Raw genomic sequence first — 24432 nt, forward strand, 5'->3', positions numbered from 1 at the left:
GTCGTGATCCAAGGCATGCGAACGAGTCGTGATCCAAAGGATGCAAACGTGTTTGGACCCAAAGAATGCGAATGTGTCGGAACCCAAAGGGTGCGAACGTGTCGGGACCTAAAGAGTGCGAACGGTTCGGGACCGAAAGGGTGCGAATGGTTTGGGACTGCAAGGGTGCGAACGATTCGTGACCGAAAGGGTGCGAATGGTTCGGGACCGAAAGGGTGCGAACGGTTCGGGACCGAAAGGGTGCGAACGGTTTAGGACCGAAAGGGTGCGAACGGTTTGGGACCGAAAGGGTGCGAATGTATCGTCACCAAAAGGGTGCGAATGCATCATCACCGATAAGGTGCAAATGTAACATCAATGAAAGCCATGGGAAGGTAGATGTGATTGTTAAAATTTTACATATAAGTAAAAAACTATTGTTAACACAATCTCATTATATTGAGAAAGTTGTTCAGTAGTTCAATTATGTTCTCCAATGAAGTATCCAATGTATGTGAGAGTGACGCTTGTAACTTATAAAGGACAAGAAGTATCACAACTTGAATATTCGAAAGGAACCATAAATTATGGTTTGTTATATGTCAGATTTTCTTCGATGGTATAAGGGTATTTAGATGCAAGTTTGATTATCAATATAGAAGAACATTCTTCTATTTGAGTAATTTTGCTTGGGGAGGTGCTATCTCATGGGCTTTTAAGAAGCAAACTTGCATGAAATTTTGAATATTGAGTAAATTTTTTTAGCATTAGTGTATGCCGATTAATAGACATATTGGCTAAGGAATTTAATTTAAGAGATTCTGTTGTGACCGAAATAGTATCACCAGTTTCTATTTATGATAGTGAGGTAATCTTGGTTAAGGTTTATAATCAAGTCATTAATGGTAAGTCGCAACACCTGGCGTTTGATATATTTCATTATGTGAGCTGATCACTCACGGCGTGAATACCATAAGGGTTTGTTCGGTCTGAAAGAAATATATCTTATCATTTGACGAAATGATTAGCTAAAGACTTGGTAAGTGAGTCTGTTAAAGGGATGAGTTTAAAGTCTATTTGAAATCTTTAATAGTGGGATACCCAATTCCTCTCTAATACGACGTTAGAGGTTGAATTCAATGTGGAAAGCCTACACTTAAAGATTGTAGCACATGTCTATATATCATCCCAGTGTATGTGCTTGGACCTGCAAGAAAGGGTAATGTTGAAATTTTATTCTTAATAAATACTTTGAAAAAGTGCATTTGCAGGTGCATGAGTGAAAATATTTACCTATATGAGTGTGAAGTGATGCCGCTTCAATAAGCTGAGACTTGGCTTTGTATGCGCTCATGAATGGATAGGGACACATGGCTTATAATAGTGTCAAATACAAACACTTAGAGTAGTATGGAAATACGTGTGTATTATCTTCATGTGCTCAAAATGGGTTGAGGGATTCAATCTGTAGGACATTCTGATTCTCGATCATTTGGATTGTGTAACACACTAAGATAAAAAATCAATTCTTAGTAACATTTTCATTTATGCATGAGTTTGATATGTGTTAATTATTTAGTGAATCTATGATTACACTTAAATGGGGGAGGATTGTTGGATATTTAAGTGAATCTTTGCAACCATTATAGTGAAGCCTTGTAACTGTTTAGATGAACAAATGCAACTGTTTGTGATTGTAACTACTAGTGATGAACAGATGCAACCTATGGTGATAAACCATTGCAACCGTTGATGATTAAAACCTTTGGTAAAGAACTATTATGACTTTTGGTTAACCATTGCAATTGTTGGAGTTAACAGTTGCAACTCTTGGACCATTACAACTGTTGGTGTTGTCCATTGTAACTGTTGATACTAACAATTGCAACTGTTGGTGTTAACCATCGCAACTTTTAATACTTTATATAAGGAGTTGTAGGCAATGGAAAAATAACAACTTCATAACTTGAATCACAAGAAAATCTGAAACTAGTTAATAGAGAGAGAGAGAAAGATTCATTGTTCAAAGATCATCAAAGATCTTTGAATAACCACATATAAGCATTAAAGCTCTATTTGTTATTCTTGTATCTTAACCTAGAACAAGAGTGAGACGTTGATTGTTTATCATACAAATAGATTTTGTGTAACCCAAGGTTTGAAATAGGGTCGAAATACTCTTTAAGGATAGTACGGCAATTCAATCATTATCCAAGTATATCATTCACAAATATTCGGGTTACAACCCAAATAACAAACAAAAACGAGGGCAAATATATCATCTAGATCCATTATATTATTTCCATAATATACTATAAATCAAGCGAAAAAAGATAACAGGTGATATTCGAAGCCACTTATCAAATCTAGTAATATGTTAGATAGATAGTCTTCCTGCCTAAATTAATTGGTGATAATTGAATTGGTCTATTTATCTTATATATTAGTTAGAATTTTTTCTAATTTTCGAAGTAAAACATTTGTCCATAATATGTTTCTTCGAGATGTTGGTTCTTTGAGTGTCAATTTTGAAATATTTGGGCAAGGATCGATAGGTCGACTTTGAGCTTGATCGATGGGCCGACTTTGGGCTTAATCGATAATGGATTGGGTTTGATTATTTGAATCGGGCTCTGATACCATTTTAATCTAGATTGACTTCCAACTTAAAACAAATTGGTGACAACTTAAAATTATAATTTAAAATAAAAATCAATACGAAAATATTTTATATATAAATAATTTTTGAATTTATAATACAACAATCGGAAAAAAAACTAAGGGTCATTCATCGCCTGGTAGAATTCCTCACTCCTCCTCGCAACATCCGCCAAGTTATGTAATGGAGAGTAAGCATGTTCCTTCGAAGGCCCTGCAAAAAAATTTAATCTTTGAAGTTAACATCAACAGTATTAACAAATTCTATAATTAACAATTTCTATAAATCTAGCTAAATTCCCTACATTAATCACCTAATCAACAGTAATTAACATAAAATCCGTAAACCTATCTAAATTCTCTACACTAACCACCTAATCTATCCTAAAATAATCAAATTAGAGAGAGTTACCATTGCTACGAAATAGAGAGGAAGTGGAGAGGAAGTTGAGACGAAATGAAAATGTGAGCGCTCGCGAGTATATATACGAGATTAGATATCCTCGTAATTTCCTCATAAATTTACGAGGAATTACAAAGGCCCGCATTTTGTTTCCTCGTAAAGCCCACGTTAAATTACGAGGAAATAGCAAGGCCCGTAATTTTATTTTACGAGGAAATAGCAAGGCCCGTGTTTTCCGGTTACGAGGTCTTTACGATGATTTCTGCTTACGTGGAATTAACGAGTCCCACATTCTTTATTTTTTAATTTCGTCGTAATTTCCTCGTAAAATTACGAGGAAATTACGAGGATTATGTTTAAATCCCTAAAATCCGAAACCCCAAACCCCACCTTCCTTATCTTCTACTTCATATATTCCAAACCCCAAACCCATCTTCCCTTTAACCTCAATCTATTCTTTCAATTCCAAAACCCAAATTCTAAAACCACAATTCCTTAACTTATAATCTCAATCTCTTATTTCTAATATAAACTCCCATTATCATACACAAAATCAAATAATATAAATAGTTTTTCATGATTAAATCCATCAAATCACATGCATTAAGTTACGAGGAAATAGCAAGGCCCGTGTTTTTATTTTATGAGGAAATAGAAAGGCCCGCGATTTCCGGTTACAAGGTCTTTACGACGATTTCTGCTTACGTGGAATTAACGAGTCCCACGTTCTTTATTTTTTAATTTCATCGTTATTTTACGAGGAAATTACGAGGATTATGTTTAAATCCCTAAAATCCAAAACCCCAAACCCCAAACCCCATCTTCCTTATCTTCTACTTCATATATTCCAAACCCCAAACCCATCTTTCCTTTAACCTCAATCTATTTTTTCCATTCAAAACCCCAAATTCTAAAACCACAATTCCTTAACTTATAATCTCAATCTCTTATTTCTAATACAAACTCCCATTAGCTTACACAAAATCAAATTATATAAATAGTTTTTCATGATTAAATCCATCAAATCACATGCATTAAGTCTGAAAATCAATCTTATTAAAAACAAATACATCAATCGGATACATCGACATTCTCATCATCACTAGAAACATCATCATTTTCATTAAACTCGTCTTCAACAGCTTCGTCTGTGGCATCGTTGGTAAGATCTTCGTACTCGTGATTATGCGGATCAATGAGAAGGATGTCATCAATTTCTTGTTCAGGTTCCTCGACTTCATTTATCTGTTCTTCTTGCAATGGTGGTTCTTCTCCCCTGATGATTCGTCCTCGAGGTGTAACTTTGATCATGGCTAACGAATGTATTCCCGATTCTCTCATCCGAGGGTATGGAAGGAAGCTAACTTAGTCTGCTTGTGAAACTAAGATGAAAGGCTCGAATTTGTTGTACCTGCAAAAATAAAGTTGGTGGATTCAAAAATAAAGCTAGGTTGCCGAAAAAACGTGTTACAACTACAAAGTTGGTGGATTCAAAATTTACTCGCTAAGTAAACGTAAAATATTTTCTGGTAAAGTACACACTACATTTACGTCGAGTTTACAAAGAAAGCGTATTTCCTCGTAAAAGCCACGTGACATTACATCGACTTTACGACAAAATGATTTTGTCGTTATTTTACGAGGAAATAACGTTGATTTTATATTTCCTTGTAAGTTCCTCGTAAATTCGACGTAAATTTACGAGGATTAGTTTTCCTCGTTAAGTTTTCCTCGCTAAACTTGTGTTTTCTTGTAGTGCTATCATGTATGTTTCATCTTGTTCAATGGCTGAATAGTCGGCTAGCTTGTCTAGGGTTCTAGGGTGTTAATCGCTAAGCTAAACATAAATAAGCGAGTATATTGTGTCTTCGTCTCAGAAAGAAACACAAATCCTGGGTGATGCTTCCGACACATCTCCGTAAGGCGTCGAACTGTGAGGTCGTTTCCAATCCCTCGACAGTTCCAACTGAGTGTCCTCATTGATAACGGTGGGATGAGTTTTTGGACCTCATCGAACCATCACCTTTTGACCCGTTTGACTCTTTTTTTTGAAACTGACCGGTATGGTCCCGACTTGTCAACTCTCTCTGATGCAAGTGAACCAGAACGAGCCGTTCTTTTACTTGGAGAGCCCCGACGGAGGATCTCAAACTTCCGGCTTGAACTACCCAACGGGGCACTTCTCCTGATGCCGAGCCTCTTGTGTTTCGCCTTCTTTTTCTCATCAACATTAGCACGCTCAGCGTTCAACAACGCGTCTCCTTCCATCTCCATGAGCTCATCACCCAATAGATCATCCTCATTAGCGTACGTATCCATTAAGCCGCTGTCCTGTTGATCGACAAGGTCCATATCACTTAAAGCTCCGATAATCTGATCATCCACGGGGCCTCTTGCTTGTGGAGAGAATGTGAGAAGCCTTCCATCTGCAACATCGTCAACCCTGCCCCGAACTGTCACGTTTTCTGAAGATCTCACTCGTGACGGAGTGACAATTGCACTAGCCAGCTTCCTAGTACCAGGCGTGTCCTCTTTCTTTTCCTCCCTATTCGAGAGATCATTACCAGAGATCAAAGGATCGTGAGATCCCGCGCCTAAGAAATGTTCATATGGAACAATCTCATTCCTCTTGTTAGCCACTCCATTACCATTCAGCTCAGAATCTGTTGCATTATTGAGTTTTGGTTTAACTCGCCACGACCGTCCTTCATTGCGATCATACGGCCCCGTACGAGCATGTCCACCACCATACCTATCGCTCCTACCCACATGACTTCTGTCACTTCGATCCTTCCCCCATGAACGGGAGTAGTTGTTGTTGCTCTCGCCAAACCTATTACGCAGATCCGGTCTGGTCTCATACTCTTGCGAATTGCGAGAATACATCTCCCTTTTCATCAGCGAAGACTGATGATAGTTACGGTCACTACTTTGAGTATCACGAGCACTTTGATGAACCGGTAACTGTACGCGAGTGAAAACATCCGATCGCTCCAGTGGGGGTTGTATGACCTCGATGGAGGGACAATACCCTTTTACCGGTGAGTAAAAATTCAAGACATTTAAAAAATTAACAAAACTAAAACATGACTTTGGTTCTAACCTGACTTGCTATGGCATCAGCGCAAATTTTGCATATCCTGGGATAATGGACTAAAATCCAGCTGTTAGAATAAATATGCAAGAGGCGATAATAAGCTAACTCGGACGTAAAAACTGGTCAGAATATGAATTCAGGGCATTGGTTGTCATTAGGGACCGGATTAGGGTAATTTTGGACATATATATGACCTGACATAAACGCTTCCTGCAGTTATTTTATTCCATCTGGTATTTAATGGCTACATCGATACAATAGCAATACTAACTTACTAGTTTAAAACCCGTACAATTGCACGGGATGAATGTTATATATAAAAATATTTTTTATCTATTATTATATATTTGTATTTATTTACGTATTATATATATAATTAAATTAGAGTAAACACATAAATCAAAACAATACACCTTATTTATTTACGATACTTTTTAGTAAATAAAAAAATTATTTTATTTATTTTATATGGCATATAACTAAATTTCAATGCCATGAACATAGATAAATAGTATATTTTAATGTAAATATTTATTATTGAGAATTCATACTCATGTCATAAACACAAAATTTTTAATATGCAATTTTTTTAATGCAAATTTCAAAATTAAAATATCAAGGTTTCACTATTTTTTCAATACAAAATTTCAAAATTATCATATCTAAGTATTTTTCTATGTTATATAGTTTAATTTTAAACTACATTAATATATAATATGAATGTCTAGTAAATGAGACTTCATATTCATACGATTTATGATCATTTGTATCTTGTTATTACCAAAAACAAGTTAAACCATTGATCACAAAATTTTAGTGTGAGACATTTAACGTTTATTAATTTATAGTCGTTTTAAAAATTCAAAATATAACATATAAGAAAAAATTTAATTTTGTTTATTATATGATTAATGTGGTTGTTTAATATCTTTCAAAATATAAAATTTAACAAAAAAGAGCTAAGATACAAAAATTATTATCAAATATTTATTATTCATAATCATTAATTGTCATATATACGTTAATCATATTAAGTAATTTTGTAGTTTTTATTTAAGAAAAGTGCGAGAATATTCTTTTGTACACTATTTATCAATTTAATAGTTAGTTTAATAAAAAATATAATATAAGGTAAGATGGACCATCATATTTCTCTAATATGGTTAATGTGATTAATATGATTAATGTGGTCGTTTAATATATGTTAATAATATAAAATTTAACAAAAAAGAGCTCAGATACAAAAATTATTCTCAAATATTTATTATTCATATCATTAATTGTCATATATATGTTAACTATATTAGACAATTCTGTAGCTTTTATTTAAGGAAAGCTTTTATTTAAGGAAGTTCGAGAATATTTTTTTGTACACTATTTATCAATTTAATAGTTAGTTTAATAAAAAGTATAATATAAGTTAAGATGAACCAACCCATTTATCTAAGAATTCTGAATGTCATTCTCATGGTGACACATGACTACAAAACAATGTCGTAATTTTTCTCAATTAATATATAAGAGATTATAAAGGAACTTTACAATTTTCAGCCAATTATCATACAAGCAGCTGATTATAATTATCCACAAGTACGATATAGTTCACTTTTTTTTTGGTAAAGAGAGGTCTTCTAAGCATAATATATATATATATATATATATATATATATAAATATAAATCATTAGGGCCAGGCACCTTCATATCTTGAATATATATTTAACACCATGAGCTTAAAGTTGAGTCATGAATGCATACTTGTGGTTTCCGGGTTGTTCTTTAAATTTCCCACTAAATTGGAGTGTAGTGGTAGGTGTGCATGGTACTTTCTTCTTCAACCACTTACATTTTTCCAACATCTATAGATTCATCTTCATCCAATAATACTTTCTTCTTCAACCACTTACATTTTTCCAACATCTATACATTCATCTTCATCCAATAATACGCTTCCCAGAATACTAAATGGATTTCACACATATTCTCAACTAAAACTAAAAAATGTTATCTTATTGTGTGAAATCGCTAAAACCCATATCACTCTAGGCATGTATATGAAGCGCGAAAAAACACTAGTAAGTTTAAATCAATTAAAAATAGAAGGTAATCTCTAACCGCACTTGCGATAAGTCCAATAAGCAATTCAACTTTGCCCGTTAGTTGTTTAAATCAATTAAAAATAGAGGTAATCTCTAACCGCACTTGCGATAAGTCCAATAAGCAATTCAACTTTGCCCGTTAGTTGCGGCTTTTTGGTATAGCGATATCAACGAAATTATCACTTGATCAGCTGGGGGAAAAAACTGAGCGACGCCATAAGGGCTGCTACACCATTCAACGCTCCATATGGTCTAACTTAAGAAAACAATATGAAACAAAGTCACTTTCGTTGCCTCATCTCATTTCAAATCCTCCAATAGTTGTAAGCGAGGTCAAAGGTATAGTAGTCTCTTTCTTGTTTTCTGGTTACAATCGTTTGAGGTTTTATTTATAATACTTACGATTCAGATAGGAACTCTTAATTAAGCCTATTCCAACATTGTTGGTTATGTCCGGGTAAATAAAAAAAATTAAAATCCCCCAAAAATTTCTTTTTGTAGTTTTGTAAACTATTGGTATAATAAATGTTTTTTTGCCGACCAACAAAAATTAATCAAGAAATTAAAATGTGGTGTTGGTATTTCTCACAGCATGGAAACTTGTTTGGTGTACATGGGACACTAAACATGGGCCTAATTTATTTAGTTTGTCTTTCATTTGAATGGAAAATATTAAAAGACTTGGGATGTGAACACATTTCAGGTTCGATCTACCTGTGATATCATTCAAATTATCCTAATAAGTGATTTGTACTCTTTCAAATATGAGGTAGAGTTATAGCATTTAAGGATCAAATTCACAAGGAGCTAGAACACACTAGATCTAAATAGTTATTGATTAAGCTAGGCTAATAGATTATAAAGCAGTAAATACCAGAACATAGTGAACAAGGTAGTTGTTTAGTAAATTGATGAGTTGTTTGATGGAAGGATGGTTCATTAGACTTAGGGTTTCTATTCAAGCAATCATGATTATAATGGTATAGATGCTAAGGTAGGATATTCTAAAACTCAAACTAAGTAAAAGTTTATCAACTTCCGATTGTTTATATTATCTATTTTCTAGATCTAAGACCTCAGTTGTCGCTTGTTGGTCTTGAGAAAGTGTTGATCGATACCAATTATGGATTATCGATCGATACACCTTTCAGTTTGTCGGTCGATACAACTACTGAGTTTTCAATCGACGTTCCTTCTAGCAAGCTTTACCGCACGAGTTTGACTTGTTCATTAGGTCAATCCTAGCACAATGTAAACTAGATCAGACAAAGGACCATGCTTCCGCTTGCGCCCAATTATCTATAGACAAAGTCCTAGTTAGCTACTTTAGAACACATACATTGAAGAACAGTTCAATTGATTGATATCCTAACAACTTAGCAGTTCTATTTTTTCGGGCTAATCCCTCGTGACTATCTAAACCCTAAATCTAACAAGGTGAATCTATTCAAACATGATAGTTGTCATAGAAAATCATAGATGAATAGATGAAACTACAATAGATATAAAAACCAAAGGAGTTCCAGGAGGTACACTTCCGCTTAAGTATATTCAATCAAAGAATCATATGGTTAAAGGATTCATTTTTGATGAATCATAAAAGAATTAATTTAACAATATCTACTTTAATACTTAAACTAATCAACAATTTCAAAAAGGTCTAGTTTTTTTTTTAAGTAATACTCTTAAATCTGTATATTCTAATATATTATTTAGGATCTTATTTTTAATTTATTGTTAAAAGATTATCATAAGTTTTGGACTCTTTCAGACATATTACAATAATATTTCACGTTCATAAGGCAGGTAGTATTGTCGGTTGTCGAATCGTCTATATAATCTTTCTTATATCATAATTGTAATATCATAATAAATCAGCGTTAAAAAAAAAAAATCAAATGCACCGAACTACTTAAACTAAACAAACGTCGTCACGTACAACTAAAACAACGTTGGTTATATATCTACGAATAGAAGAACAATAGAAAATTAAATTATTTTTATACTAATCAAAGACACGGCTCTGTTTATAGTATGTCTTCAAATAATAATGGACAAATAATAATGTGTTTATTTGACGGGCTTAATCTATCAAATAGTAACGAAAGACAAATGTTTTTCATTACATTTTTCTTCATCTATTACTCATTCACATAGAGTGAATTAGCCCAATATCATATAAGAAGTAGCAAATTAGGCAAATGCCTATGACACAAAAGTTGTGGGGATCCAACATAGAGAAAATGTCAAAACTGACCTTATGTCTATAAAAAAGAGATCACGACAAAACCGGTGATAATAGGTCATAAGCTAAATGAAATAAAAAGTAATTAGCGAAAAGCAATAGATCTCTCTCTCTTTCTTCCCTCTATTATTTTTGAGAGAGAGGGAATTGCGTTATTTCCCATGCTTGATCAATCTGGTGAGGTTTTCAACCCGTATATCAGGTTTGTCTTCGGCAATGTCTTGTCTGGTTTTGTTTTTTTTTTATTTGTTTTTTTTTTAGTTTCTCTGAATCAACCTCGCTTCTCTTTTAGAAAGGTTTCAATCGGATCAAAATCTTAGATCGATTTGTTTCATCCTGCCCTCTCTGTTAGGGTTCAATCATCTTCAAGCTTTTGATTTGCATGCAAGGATTTGAGACTTTCGTTTGCTTTTATTTGTTTGATTCGATTGGTTCTGGGTTTGATGTTCTGAAGCGTTGTTTTTGATTTCGTCTGTGCTGAATCAAGCTATTGTGGAAGCCAAATTCTCTCTGTCGCGTTTTCCTGTCTCCGGTATGTTTTCGGTGGAATACCGATTAGACCGTCCGGCAACGGCTTACCTTTGGGTAAATCAAGCAAATTTAGCAAAAAGTTAGCATGTTTTTGGGTTTAGGTTAGCAAACAAAAATCTAAGGTAACCAGCTTTAAAAAGTAATAACCGCTAAAAAGAATGTTAAATAGATATTCTAGAATTTTTAGCATGTATATCGGAAGATTATTGCATATGCTAAAAAAGTTATTAACAAACTAAAGGAAACTTTGCACTGGTCCTGTGTTAAAATATTAAATTAGTTAGCAAATATTGGTGTCGAAGATTTGTTAGATATGTTAGCGCGTTAAATAAAGTATTGTAAGCTATACCGTTTAGTGACCGTGTAACACTTTTTTATGCAGGTGTAGCGTCAACTCTCAACTGCTAACGGGGTTTGTCTATAAAAGGAAGCCAACAAGCAAACTCTCACCATAAAAAGCTGTCTAGTTAACAAAACCAATACCACTCCTCCGTTTCTGTGTATTGATTGTAGACTTTGTAGTTACAGAATCTTGTTTCGTGATATTTTATTAATACTAGTTACAGAAGCTGTCTAGTTAACTAAAATATTAGTTTGCTCCATTGTCATTGTGGCCAATTATTTAAGTTAACGTCTTTGAATCGTTTGTAGCCGGCTAAGAATAATACTGGATGAGTATATTTAAAGTTAGCTATGGAGTGTCATCGCTACAAAAAGGAAGTTGATAAGGGAGAACAAGGATTCGTTATTATATATAGATAAATCAGTACAAAAAGGGACACAAACATCATTGACTGTCCAAACAAAACATGGTGTCTGCAATCTTTCTGAATAGAAGCTAAGTACAGTCGTAGCAATGTAGGTAGTGTGGAGTGTATTGTTGCTAATATTAGTATTTCAAAATCCAAATATAAATTTGGACGATTCTGAAACTAACGAGGATGTCTTTCCATGTCTTCTCCACCTGTATTGTCGGTCCCATCACCCTCACGGATTTCTTCAGCCTCACGATTGTCGGTAACTGGAATCTGAAACATTTACATGAATAGCAATGTTAAAAAAAATAAAAACAAGAAAATGTGTTGCAATTTGTAGAGTTCAAACAAAACATAATGAGAGCAATATTTATAAATAGAAGCTAAGAAAATTCATAGCAAGGTAGTGAGCAAAAGTATGTTGCTAACATGAGCAAATTAAAATCCAAACAAAACGGGAAACAAACGTCTTTGGCAGATCAAACAAAACATAGTGTGCAATCTTTATGAATAAAAGCTAAGTACATTCGTAGCAATTTATTATGGAGTGCATTGTTGCTAATATTAATATGCCAAAATCCAAATAAAAATATGGATAATTCTGGAGAAAAGGAGGATGGCTTACCATGTCTTCTCCACCTGTATTGTCGGTCCGTCACCTTCAATTGTGAGAATCTAACCGGTTTGCCAGCAAATAGAAACCGAACTTCGTGCTTCTTCGCCACCTTCAATTGTCGGGATAACAGGAACGGACCAAACCGGCCAGAAAACGAGGGTTTGTCTGCAATTTCGACAAGCTTTCCGAACTGGGTCTCCCTGATAGTCTGAGCTTCATCTGGTTCGAGGGCGTTGAGAATTTTCCGAATGCATGTAGGTTTGTGGTAAGGAGTAACGCCGACAGGTTCATCGCCTAGCGCAAACATTCTAGGAGGAAACGGGGGCGGAGAGGGAGGTTCATCGCTTCCATCCATCTGAATTTATTTTTGAATTGAAGTATAAAATTGGGATCTAATTTAAAATGGTTGAATTGAAGTAGAACAATGGATCAACAGAACTTAATATAAAAGGGGATGAAGTGAGAGACTTTTGATATGCACAACTACGAAGCCAATAACCGAGTTTCGATAACCGAAAAAAATCTACGTGCCTGACACAAAAAAGGTAACGTGTTGGATTGGGTAATAAAAAATAAATAATTAAAGAAGTAAATTATATTACAAGAACAGTAGGTAACCGGTTGATGTGAATATGAAGTGAGCAAGGTTAGAAATGTAAAACTAACACCTCCTGACATCCTCGATAATGTAAATAGTGCATCTACCTAATTAGCGTATATGTCTTGTGTGTACGGTGCAATTTCTCATTCATATATATATATATATATATTGTATCTCTCTTATGTTATTCCAATAATTCAATCAAATGCCATCAAAAGTATTGTTTCTGGACAAATAATAATGTGTTTATTTGATTGGCCTAATCTATAAACGAAAATATTATTTATAGGATAAATAAGAAATTTTAAATAGCTACTAGACTTTAACCCGCACGTCCGTGCAGGTGTTTATTTTTCTTTATGTTTCGAAAGGATTATTTATTTTTATTATTAGTAAATATTTATTTTAATATTTACCATATAACTAATTATGTATTATTATATTTTCAAAATTGTATCGTGAGAAGGTTTGTTGGTCGATATTGACCAAATGCTTGTGATATAGAAATTTTTTATTGTTTGATATTTGATCAAATGGTTCAATATGTAATAATAATTGGAGTTATCCATGAAAAAGGTATTCAAATGATAAAAATTGTTTTTTTCTTAGTTTTTATGCTCACTTTGTAATCCGGAGAGTAATGAACTAATAATATGTTCTTTGTTGAATTTTTATTGACTGAATATATGATAATTATATGGTTTATATTTGCCAAGGTTATAATTTTATAGTGGATCAGTGTAGTATAAGAAGATGCCATTGTATTTTTGGTATGATTTCAAATTTATAAGAGTTTGGATTGCTTATAGGAAGAGATAATGAATGGTTAAGATTTTTAATTAATTCTTGTTTTAGGAATGTTATTGAATTGACGTTTGTTTGGTTAACTACTATGTACGGTTTGGTTAGTTATTTAAATTAGATCTAAATGGTTTGATTTAAGTGTTAAATATGATTTAAGCTAGTGGCATAGACTTGTAATATTTAAGGAAAACTGAGGGTTCATTTCAATTTGTACTCCAATTTTAATAGATTAGATAATTTGATATTAGATGGACCAAATGTGTAATATGTTTTCACAAAAAATGTAACCTATATAAATCCCTAAAAAATTGTGGTATATATAATCATTACTACATAACTTTTTTATAGAAATTTATTAATCCTAATGTTTAATATGAAATTTCTAAAGCACAATTAAGCATGTATATTTCTTAATAATACACTTTGATAACTACAATGTTAGAAAATGCAATGAAACTCAAAATTAATAAATTAGATTAAACAAATTTTATTTGGCTAAAATTATTATAAATTGTGTTTGATTGAACTAAATTATTTGTATAATCAAATGTTAACCAACATAAAATTTCAACAAAATCACCTCCTTAATTTAAGAAAAATAATAACAAATTTAATCTTTAAGTCAAATCACTAAATTACCATATATTAACGCTGGGTAAAAACCCCGAATCCGAAGAAACAAACAAAATCCGATTTGAATAGTACCGAACCCAAATATAAATTGATTAAATATCCAAATGGGTTCAAAAACTGAATCTGACCCAAACCAAAGTATTTTAACAAATCACCTCCTTAATTTAAGAAAAATAATAGCACGATAAATCCTTAAGTCAAAACACTAAGTTAATACATATTAGTGCTGGGAAAATACACCGAATCCAAAGAAGCGAACCAAATCTGATTCAAAAATATGAAGATAAGATCCAGTTCTCTAGTTTATATATATGTGCACTTTGAAAGAATGCAGCAGGTTCTTGAAATATCTATTGGTAGATTTTTGTAGAGATTCAGATTGTTCTAGCTTTTTGGCTATGGATATCTTACTAAATTGTGGCCGCCTAGCCGATTTTTCTGCCGCCTGCACGCTACACAGTTGATGAACGTGGCGATTATCATCAATTTGGCTGTGTTGAACAGTGTCACGCGTAATCTGCACCTAGAGAATAGAATACGAAAAACGCGGCTTATAATTTTCGGAAGCCGATTAATCAAAATCAAAAAATTTCTATGTCTGCTCCGTTCTTCTCTTTAGCTGGTGCTGTCGTCGTCTTCGTTTCTAAACAGTGATCCCATCGTGTTTCTGGAATATTCTCTAGCTTAAACAGCCAATCTCTTTGTATCTGCATAGTTGCTTTAAAGGATCTTTTACTTCTTGTAGTTTCAACAGCTGGAGTATTGCTTAAATTTAATTAACACTAATAAGCTCATCAAAAGCTGTGTTCATGTGTTTGGATAGATAGAACATCAACCGTTTATGAAAAATATCAAAAGAAATTGACAAAATATTTTGAAAAAAAAAAAGAATGGTTGACGTCAAAAAAATAAAATACATAACTCATAGTAGGATTTTTAGGAAGATGACAGGGAAAATGACTTTCGTGTCATTCTCTATGTTTAAATGAAAAAATATATATGATAAATAATGATCTTTCCATTTTTCCTTCGAACCCATGACCTATAGGAATGACAAAAACAGTAGCAAACCACTATACTACGTAGTTTATTGGTATTCCTATTAAAAAGAAGGTATATATATTCATATATAGCTATAACAGTGCTAAAACTAGGTCCCGATTAATCCCCGCGTAATCTCCGATTAATTGATTCGGTGCTAGGTCCGGGTCGAGCGTTACCCCTAGCGTAACTTTGAACAAGGATTATGTTATTACACGTTGGATAGGCTGTGTGTCTTTGAGAGTCTCCCCTCATTTCCTGATATTTCATGTAACAAATATGGCAAGACTAAAGAAAATTGGACTAGCCCATGACACTTTTTTCTGTGCAGGCCTATTTTCTTTGGCCCATTACAATTACTGCGTTTGATCAATCAAGAGATGGGAATGTTGACGAGTCATAGACCTTTGTCTACGCATGGGAAAGGGATGGGGAGTGTGAGTGTGCCATGAGCTCCTGACGTTTTAGGGTGTTGGATCTCCATTGCCTATGGTCATTCACTTTATCCCCCAATCTTAGTTTTGCATAGTGTGGTCCTCTCATTTCTTTTGGCTTGCCATGCTTGTGCATTAAGAGAAGCTTGTTGTTTTGTCTGCCAATTTATATCTCAAAAGGAAACAAGTAGTACACAAGCTTCTGGAGAATCATGTCATGGGGACTTCGGTAGCAGAACATTTATTGACTTAAATGCCACCCACAAAGTTGGTCTAACCTCAGCATGTGAACCTATTCAAGTTTGTTCTTTCTTATTCCAATTCTCTTAGATTCTCTCCTTGTCCTACTTCTTAATAATGTTAAGGAACATGTTATGTGTCTTTGTATTAGAAACTTGAAGGATGAAGATACAGTGTGAAGTGTGTGAAAAAGCTGAAGCAGAAGTACTTTGCTGTTCAGATGAAGCTGCTCTTTGCAAGCCATGTGACATTACGGTTCATGAAGCTAATAAACTTTTCCAGAGGCATCACCGAGTTCCTCTACAGAAACCTTCATCCACCACATCATCTACAGCTCCTCTATGAAGGTTTGTTTCCATCATCTCTGTTAACACTCGCAGAGGTGTTTTACCAATTGACTCGAACACATATAAATATGTAGGAGAGAAAAGGGTACTTCTTCTGCTTAGATGACAGAGCATTGCTCTGTAATGACTGTGATGGAGCCATTCACATTTGCAACTCCCACCAAAGATTTCTACTTTCTGGAGTCCAAGCTTCTGATCAGTCTTTGACTAAAAGCTCCGGATGCAGCACTAATCTTAGCTCCGAAACTTACCAGATTCAGTCAAAAGCTTCTTTGAATAGTCAATATTCCAGTGAGGAGAATGAAGCCGGAAACTCAGGTGAGACAGACAAGACTCCTTCTGTCATCTTAAGTCCTTAAAGATACACAAAATCATGGATGGTCCATTCATGTTTGTAGACTAAGTGACAAACTACTGGATATTGATGTCTAATAATAACAGTTTATGTAATGAAGTCTATATAGGTACATAGTTATACATATGTTATATGCATATATTATTCCACTCAGAAGAGATGTTGAGTAATCATTTTTTTTTTTGAGCAACTGAGTATCATATTTGTGGTTTATCCGAGCAAAAATAAAACATGACTTCTTTGACCAAAAAAAAAAAAAAAAAAAACATGACTTCAAAATTAAATGGAAAATCATATTTTAAATCTTGAAAGTAACACACAAACGTATTTTAAATTTTGAACTTTCAAATTATCACTTGTAACCGTCAAACAAACAACATTAACATATCAAACTTGAAATTTTATTTTACACTAAAAAAAATTAATGAATACAATGTATTAGAAGTGAAGTTGTGGAGAGATGAGTACATAAATAGCAAAGACGTCAAACTTTTTACAGTAAAAATTCGATTCAATTAAATTATTATTTGTAATTTATTTTTATTAAATTTCTAAATTAAAAATAAAACGTAACAAAACTATGATTATAAATTTAGATTTTTTTATTAAAAATTTTAAACTACAAAACTAACAAAATTATATTAAATATTTGATTTTAAATTTTTTTTTGGAAAACATAAGATTTTACTATATAAAATCAGAATATATTTATATATATATATAATAAAAATCATATCAAGAATTCAAATCATAAGAAATATATAGTTAGATTTGTACTTATAATGAACAAAAAATATTTTTCCATGCAAATTTGCAAGAGAATTGCGAGACACAAATTAACCTTGCAAATTTTCTAGGTAAATGGTGAATGTGGATATGGTGAATGCGGATGCCATCCTAAGTCTCTCGAAAATTTGCTAGAAAATTAGGTGTCCCTAAATATTTTCATCGCAAATCCCTCGTACAATTACAATAGAATTGCGAGAAAGTTGTTTAAGTGTCTCCTAATTCCCTAGAAAATTTGAGAGAAGTTTGGGTGATAACTTTTTAAATGCTTAGCAAAAACCTCACAATTTTGCCAGAAATTTATAAATTACATATACAAAAAAAAAATAAACACTAATAAAATTATAATTTAAAATATATATTTTAATATAAATAAAGTAAAATAAAGTAAAAGAAGTTTTAAATTCATTACAAGCACAGTAAAATAAACAGAAGTTATAAAATAAGATAGAAAAAAAGTAACTTCTTCAGAATCGTTGTTGCGGCTTAAGAGTGTTCCTAGAAAGCAACAATAGAGGTCTGAAGAATTGTTGCCAAGGTCAAATCTTTTGTAGACATCGCAACTTCTCGATCTTATCATCATGACTCTCAACCGAGCATCATGGCTTTCGAGCCGACTGTTTTGTGCACGAATCAAACGAGCTCATTCCTCGATGATCATCTTCAACTTCAGAAACGTCAGAACAAAAAGAAGCGGGAGTGGATGCTAAAGATTTGCTTATGAAACCTACTTCGTACATTCGTCACTTTTTAACGGGAGTAAACTACATAATAAAATTCAAAATTTTAAATTTAAATTGATTTAAAAATTTAACATTGAGAAATAAAAATTCATTGTAACATGATGAATCTGGTTCCATCAAGAGTGAGGAAGAAAGGAAGGTTCACATTTGATAAACATTTTGATGAAGATCAAGGAGAATGAAAAAACAGAATTCAGTCGCTTTTGGATGGCACGGGGGTTAAACATTTTGATGAAGATCACAAAGGAGAGAACTCGGTGCAGTACTTCCAAGATCTTTTTCATTCCTCTGGCTCTCAAAGTGCAGACCTGTTGCTAGAAGGAATGCAAACAAGATTCACAAACAGAATGTACAACAGCCTTTCAAAGCCGGTGACAGATGCTGAAATTAAACATGCAGTCAAAGCTATCAAAAGCGACAGTGCACCGGGGATAGATGGCATGACAGGTCAGTTCTTTCAAAGATACTGGAGCATCACGAGTGCACAAGTGACCAAGGACGTGAAACAGTTCTTCGAGTCTGGAGTGATGCCTACAGACTGGAACCATACTCAACGGTGCTTGTTACCAAAGGTGCCCAATGCAAAACAAATGAAGGATCTGAGACCAATTAGTCTTTGCTCGGTGGTGTATAAGATCATCTTGAAAGTGTTGAGCAACAGGCTAAAGGTTATCCTACCTCAGATTGTCTCTCCGACCCAAGGAGCCTTTGTTGCAGGTCGGTTGACTTCAGATAATCTTCTCACAGCGCATGAGATGATTCATGGTCTCAAGACGAATCCCAACTGTAGAGGAGATTATATAGCTATAAAGACAAATATGTCTAAAGCTTATGATAAAGTGGAGTGGGATTTCTTGGAGACCTTGTTCACGAAGTTGGGGTTTGCTGGGCGTTGGATTGAGTGGGTAATGAGCTGCGTTCGGTCAGTCTCATAAACGGTCCTCTTGAATGGAAAATCCTTTGGACATATCACTCCTGAGAGAGGTATAAGACAGGGAGATCCCCTCTCCCCGTTCTTGTTTATTCTTTGCGCTGAAGCTCTTGTACATGTGATGGACAGAGCAGAACAAAATGGATCACTTACAGGCATGAAGTTGACGAGGAACTGCCCTTCTGTTCAGCATTTTCTTTTTGCAGATGACAGTATGTTCCCGTGTAAAGCCAGTTTATGTGAATGTACTGAGTTATTAAGATGCTTGAAGCTGTATGAAGACTCATCGGGTCAGGTTATAAACTTCCAGAAGTCAGCGATCACGTTTGGTGCTAATATTGATCCGGTTATGAGGAGGTTGTTGGCTGAGATTCTACAGATTGAAAACGAAGGTGGCGAAGGGAACTACTTGGGTTTACCTGAATGCTTCTCGGGTTCAAAACATAAACTGCTTGCTTTCATTGGTGAGAAACTTAACGAGAGATTACGAGGTTGGTTTGCCAAAAAGCTTTCCCATGGAGGAAAGGAGGTGCTCCTCAATTCTATTGCTATGGTGCTCCCGGTGTACGCGATGTCATGTTTCTGCTTGACCAAACACCATTGCCAAAAGATCATGAGTGCAATGGCCAGCTTCTGGTGGGCTGAAGAAAGTGTCAAAAAGAAGATTCATTGGATTGCTTGGAAAAATATATGTGTACCAAAGGACAAAGGTGATTTGGGTTTCAGGGATATAGAAGATTTCAACCAAGCTCTATTGGCAAAACAAGCATGGAAGCTGCATAATGAGCCTGATAGCTTACTGGCGAGGGTCTACAGAGGTCGCTATTACTCTGCATCGAGCTTCTTGTAATGTGGTAAGGGCTATTGACCATCTTACGCTTGGCGTAGTATCTTGTTTGGCAGAGATCTATTGAGGAAAGGACTAGTTAAATCCATTGGAGACGGGAAAAATACCTACGTATGGTCTGATAAATTGATACTTGATGATGTTCCTCGAAGACCTGTGAATAAACAAATTTCTATGGATGTAAATTTGTAGGTTTCAGAGCTGATAGGAGATGATGGAAAATGGAAAATAGATACATTGGAGGAACTATTCCCACCAAATGAAGTTCAACGTATCAAGCAGATCATACTGGGTAACATGGATGACAAGGAGATTTGGGCCTTTAATAAGGCTGGAGACTACTCAGTTAAAAGTGGATGTTCGCTGCTAAGGAAACCAGCTGAGAATGCGGGAGAAGAAGGTATGGTGCATGATCAGGCTGTGATTGAGCTGAAGAAACAAATATGGAGAATGAGAACTATCCCCAAGATTCGAACGTTTGTATGGTGTGCAGCATCGGGGGCCCTAGCGGTAGCAGAACGTCTTACGGCCCATGGCATGCCTGTGGAGATGACATGTAAGTTATGCCACCAAGGGATAGAGACAATTGAGCATGTTCTGTTTCAGTGCACAAAGACACAAGAGCTCTTGAGTGAGTTTGATCTAACCTCGGGCCATTCCTTTCATGCTGGTACACTCACAGAGTTGTTGAATGAATGTATGCGGCTTATGAAGGATGAAAAGATAGAACATACAAGAAGAAGAGCGATCCCCTGGATGCTATGGACGATATGGAAAAATAGAAATAGCTTAATCTATGCTGAAGTTCAACTATCTCACTCTCTCTCTTGGTACAAACAGCGTTAGAAGAAGCAACATTATGGCATGATTTGAATAGAGTACAGAGCAGTGGCATTCCAATGCCTAATGACCTAGGAGTGCCAAAGCAGTGGACTCCACCAACGCCTGAACTTGTGAAGTGCAACTTTCATACAAGCTGGAGGAATAATAGATACCACTCAAGAGGAGCTTGGATCACAAGGGATCATATGGGAGCAGTGGGTATGCACGCAAGAGACGCTTTTGCTCCATCACCGGATAAATTATCCGCAGAAATTGAATGTTTACTATGGGTCCTTCGTAGTCTGAGAGATTTGTGGCTAGAAGAAGTTATTATAGGTACAGACTCTTCGAGCTTATTGGAAGCTATAAAGAACCCGTCACGTTGGCCACGGTACAGAGGGTTTCTTAGCCACATTGCTGCAGTTTGCACTGAATTTGAAGTGATTTCCTTTGAAGTGGAATCAAGTGAGTCCAATCAGGTGGCGAGAAAGATAGCTAAGAGCGTTCTGAGAGATGGACAGTTCCAGTCTTACCTTACAATGGGAGGACCATTGTGGTTACCTGATCTCATCCGAACTGAGGTTACAATCGTTAGTTCTTAAACTGTTCTCTTAGGGTGAGCTAATGTAGGCCTTGGTTTTTGTTGATGCTTTTATTGTTGGCTTGGGCCGTTTGATTCTGATTTGCAGTTTGTAAACTTGACTTTGGATTCCAATTCTTTGAGTTAAAAAAAAACATGTACCTCACAATATATCTTGTTCTTCTCCGTTGGGGTGAGGCCGCCAAATACGGTTCTCTAGGGATCATCACTAGCAGAATGAGATAACTTCTCAAATCCAGAAGTCACTGAGCGGTGAGATTTGTCAGCGTCAACGAAATATCCATCATGGTTCAATTTTGTCTGCTCGAGAACCCAAGGCAAGTCGGGAATAAAACACCCAGTTGTCCCACGGTTCCGTTTAGTCTGCTTTTAAAGGTTGCAAAGCAATACGGGTTATTCTTTACTAACAAGTCGATACCATCCTCAATCAACTTTTGACTGCATAGATCCCTAAAAATGGCTCCAATCCCTATAAATTTCATCATTAAACAAAAATATTATTAGTATTTAAATTGAAAATTATATATCATTTTTAAAAGTAAATTTTAAATTTATTATCATCTTTTGCTTCATGGACATGTGTTGGTAATAGATTTGCCATATAAACGGTAAGAGTTGCTGCATTAATATGTGACAATCTTGGCTCTTTATCCATAAAATTTCTGGTGTTGCTCTTTGCATCTTCAAAACATCAACACCAGTGTTTTTAAAACCGGACCGGCTAGTGAACCTGAAATTTTTTGGGTCATGAGTCATTGTGGTTCGACTGGGTTTGAACCGGGTTCGATCGGGTTTGACTGGATTAAACTGAATTTAATGATATTTTATAAACATTATGCATATTCTTATAAACAGATCATATCAAATAAAATGTTTAAATAGCCATAATGTTTAGAAAAAATTAAAATAACATTTAACAAAAATAATAAAATAATTTAATAGTTCAAATATAAAATCAATATGAAAAGCATATTTAAACTTTATTCCCAGATCTTATCACTTTATATCTTCGTCACCTTTTTAAGAAATTATATACAAATAAGGTAATATAAAAAAATTTATATTTTAAAATAAAAATTTCACAAATGTAAATGTTACAATTATTAAAGTCTTCAAAACAAGTGATTATAAAATAAAATTTAAACAAAGTGAGAAGTAGACAAAAACAATATCTTCACGTGAATATTAAACTTTATCAATCTTGTAATTTATAAGTTGTAGAGACGTCAAAAGAAAAAGACAAGAGGCAACTTTATTAATTTTTAATATATCATATTTTTACTTAAAAAGGAAGAAAAATTAATTGTTTCATTAATAAATTTTTGGTTTATATACGAACCGGGTTTGGCCGGTTCATTGGGTCAGCGGTTCCCGGGTTTTTAATGGTTCGATAGGAGTTTTTAACCGGTTCAATTTTAGTTAGGTTTTGGCATTAACCCAACCCGAATTATTATCGGTTCAGGGTTCAACCCGGCCCGACCACCGGTTCGGTTCGGGTTTAAAAACACTGATCGACACATATCAATCCGTGATATTTACGATAGAATTGTGTTTACACTTTTTCTTGACATTTAAAATTGTGCACAACGTTCTCAAAAATATTCATTTGTGTGTACGTCAAATCAAGGTTGTGCCTTAAAGATGATCTTTTCAATCTGGAAGCTCCCAAACTATGCTTTTTGTGCCAATTATGAGATGTTGTATATTCATCCAGCAAGTTAGCTTGACTGTGCCAATCTCCCCCAACTTTACATATCTCTCGAATATAATAATACTCAATCTGCTCTAACAAATCAGTTTTTGATTGATATGCAGGTCGATGAACATACACTACCTTGTTTTTCCTTAAAAACTTTTTGTTCTAACGATATGTATGAAGTGGTAGAAGAAGCATACGGTGCCAATCAAACCAGAATGAATTCCTCCCTTTATTCAGCTGAAAACATATGATCTATCCAGAAAATATGGACATGATAACCTTACATGCGTAGTACACCCTTATAGCATTTCATATGCGAGAAAGTCACTAAATGGTCCACATAAGAACACATGCATATTGAATTTCTGCTGCTGCGAGTAGTCGAACATCCGTGCACCGCAATACCACAACTGTTTCAGCTCACAAAACAGAGGTTGCATAAATACATTAAGTGCTCACTTTGGATGTTCCGGACCAGGCACGAGAACGCTTATGAATAAAAATTCTTTTGCATGCACATCTACATAAGGAGTTTGTATGCCTTCAAGATGACAAGCCATCAAAAATATTGTCTCCCAGACATAACAAATGAACTAAATCCATCAGTGCATAGGCCAAACGTTTCAATACTCACTCGAAAAGTCGGTATGTTTGAAAGTGTTTCCATAACTTAGCATCTGAGATGTGTAACCTCGCCATCTTCTATTGAATGTTGGTCATGCCAACACATTTACGTGGACGTCATTTACGAGTGATACAAACGCTTTAATGTATCTATTGATTGACAAGTATCACATACGTTCACATTTCCTTCTTATGATTTTCTGATATCCCGGCTTTCCAGAAAATTGGCATTCTTACAAGGTTCTCATAACTTTTCCAAAAAATAATGCAATTGTCAACACATACATCAATTATATTAGATGGTATACCAAGACCCGCAACTAACCTCTGAATTTCATAATAATTTACAACAACAATATTACCAGTAGGTAAATACTCATTTATTAGTTCAGCCTACGAATCCATGCACTTCTCATTTAGAATATGATCACTTTTAACTGTCATCATCTTAGATGTCAGTGATAATCTAAAAATCACATCTCTACGTTCTTCGTCAATGGTTTTTTTTCATCGTCTAATATATTAAGACCGTTTTGAGTCTAT

The 24432-nt window shown here is 34.5% G+C and overlaps 2 protein-coding genes and 2 long non-coding RNA genes across 4 annotated transcripts; 3 read left to right on the plus strand and 1 right to left on the minus strand.

Moving 5' to 3' along the window:
• The first annotated feature begins 7087 nt into the window (after positions 1-7087).
• LOC117128014 lies at positions 7088-11647 on the plus strand. Its single transcript, XR_004451097.1, has 3 exons — positions 7088-10681; positions 10967-11064; positions 11393-11647. It is a non-coding gene; the product is annotated as an uncharacterized LOC117128014 (long non-coding RNA).
• On the minus strand, positions 10709-13307 carry LOC103864033. The gene is made up of 2 exons (XR_632157.2): positions 12391-13307; positions 10709-12038 (listed from the first exon to the last, which is right to left on the minus strand). It is a non-coding gene; the product is annotated as an uncharacterized LOC103864033 (long non-coding RNA).
• Positions 13308-13596: 289 nt separating this feature from the next.
• On the plus strand, positions 13597-17105 carry LOC103838903 (B-box zinc finger protein 23). The gene is given in 2 exon segments (XM_033279317.1): positions 13597-16500; positions 16556-17105. Coding segments are annotated over 2 exon segments (489 nt in total). The 5' UTR covers positions 13597-16296; the 3' UTR covers positions 16841-17105.
• A 1607-nt stretch (positions 17106-18712) lies between these two features.
• LOC103838928 lies at positions 18713-21567 on the plus strand. Its single transcript, XM_009115380.1, has 5 exons — positions 18713-19287; positions 19426-20142; positions 20200-20254; positions 20336-20840; positions 20984-21567. The coding sequence occupies exons 1-5, from the start codon at positions 18713-18715 to the stop codon at positions 21565-21567; spliced, it is 2436 nt and encodes an 811-aa protein (XP_009113628.1).
• Positions 21568-24432: the final 2865 nt, after the last annotated feature.

The sequence above is a fragment of the Brassica rapa genome, chromosome A09 (assembly GCF_000309985.2).
Source record: "Brassica rapa cultivar Chiifu-401-42 chromosome A09, CAAS_Brap_v3.01, whole genome shotgun sequence".
NCBI lineage: Eukaryota > Viridiplantae > Streptophyta > Magnoliopsida > Brassicales > Brassicaceae > Brassica > Brassica rapa.

What these genes read in the sequence shown, in the direction of transcription:
- LOC103838928 (XM_009115380.1), top strand. Translation starts at nt 18,713, where the DNA reads ATGTACAACAGCCTTTCAAAGCCGGTGACAGATGCTGAAATTAAACAT. An exon ending in TGGGTAATGAGCTGCGTTCG is followed by an intron (nt 19,288 to 19,425) that starts GTCAGTCTCATA and finishes TGTGATGGACAG; the next exon opens with AGCAGAACAAAATGGATCAC. An exon ending in CACAGAGTTGTTGAATGAAT is followed by an intron (nt 20,841 to 20,983) that starts GTATGCGGCTTA and finishes TGGTACAAACAG; the next exon opens with CGTTAGAAGAAGCAACATTA.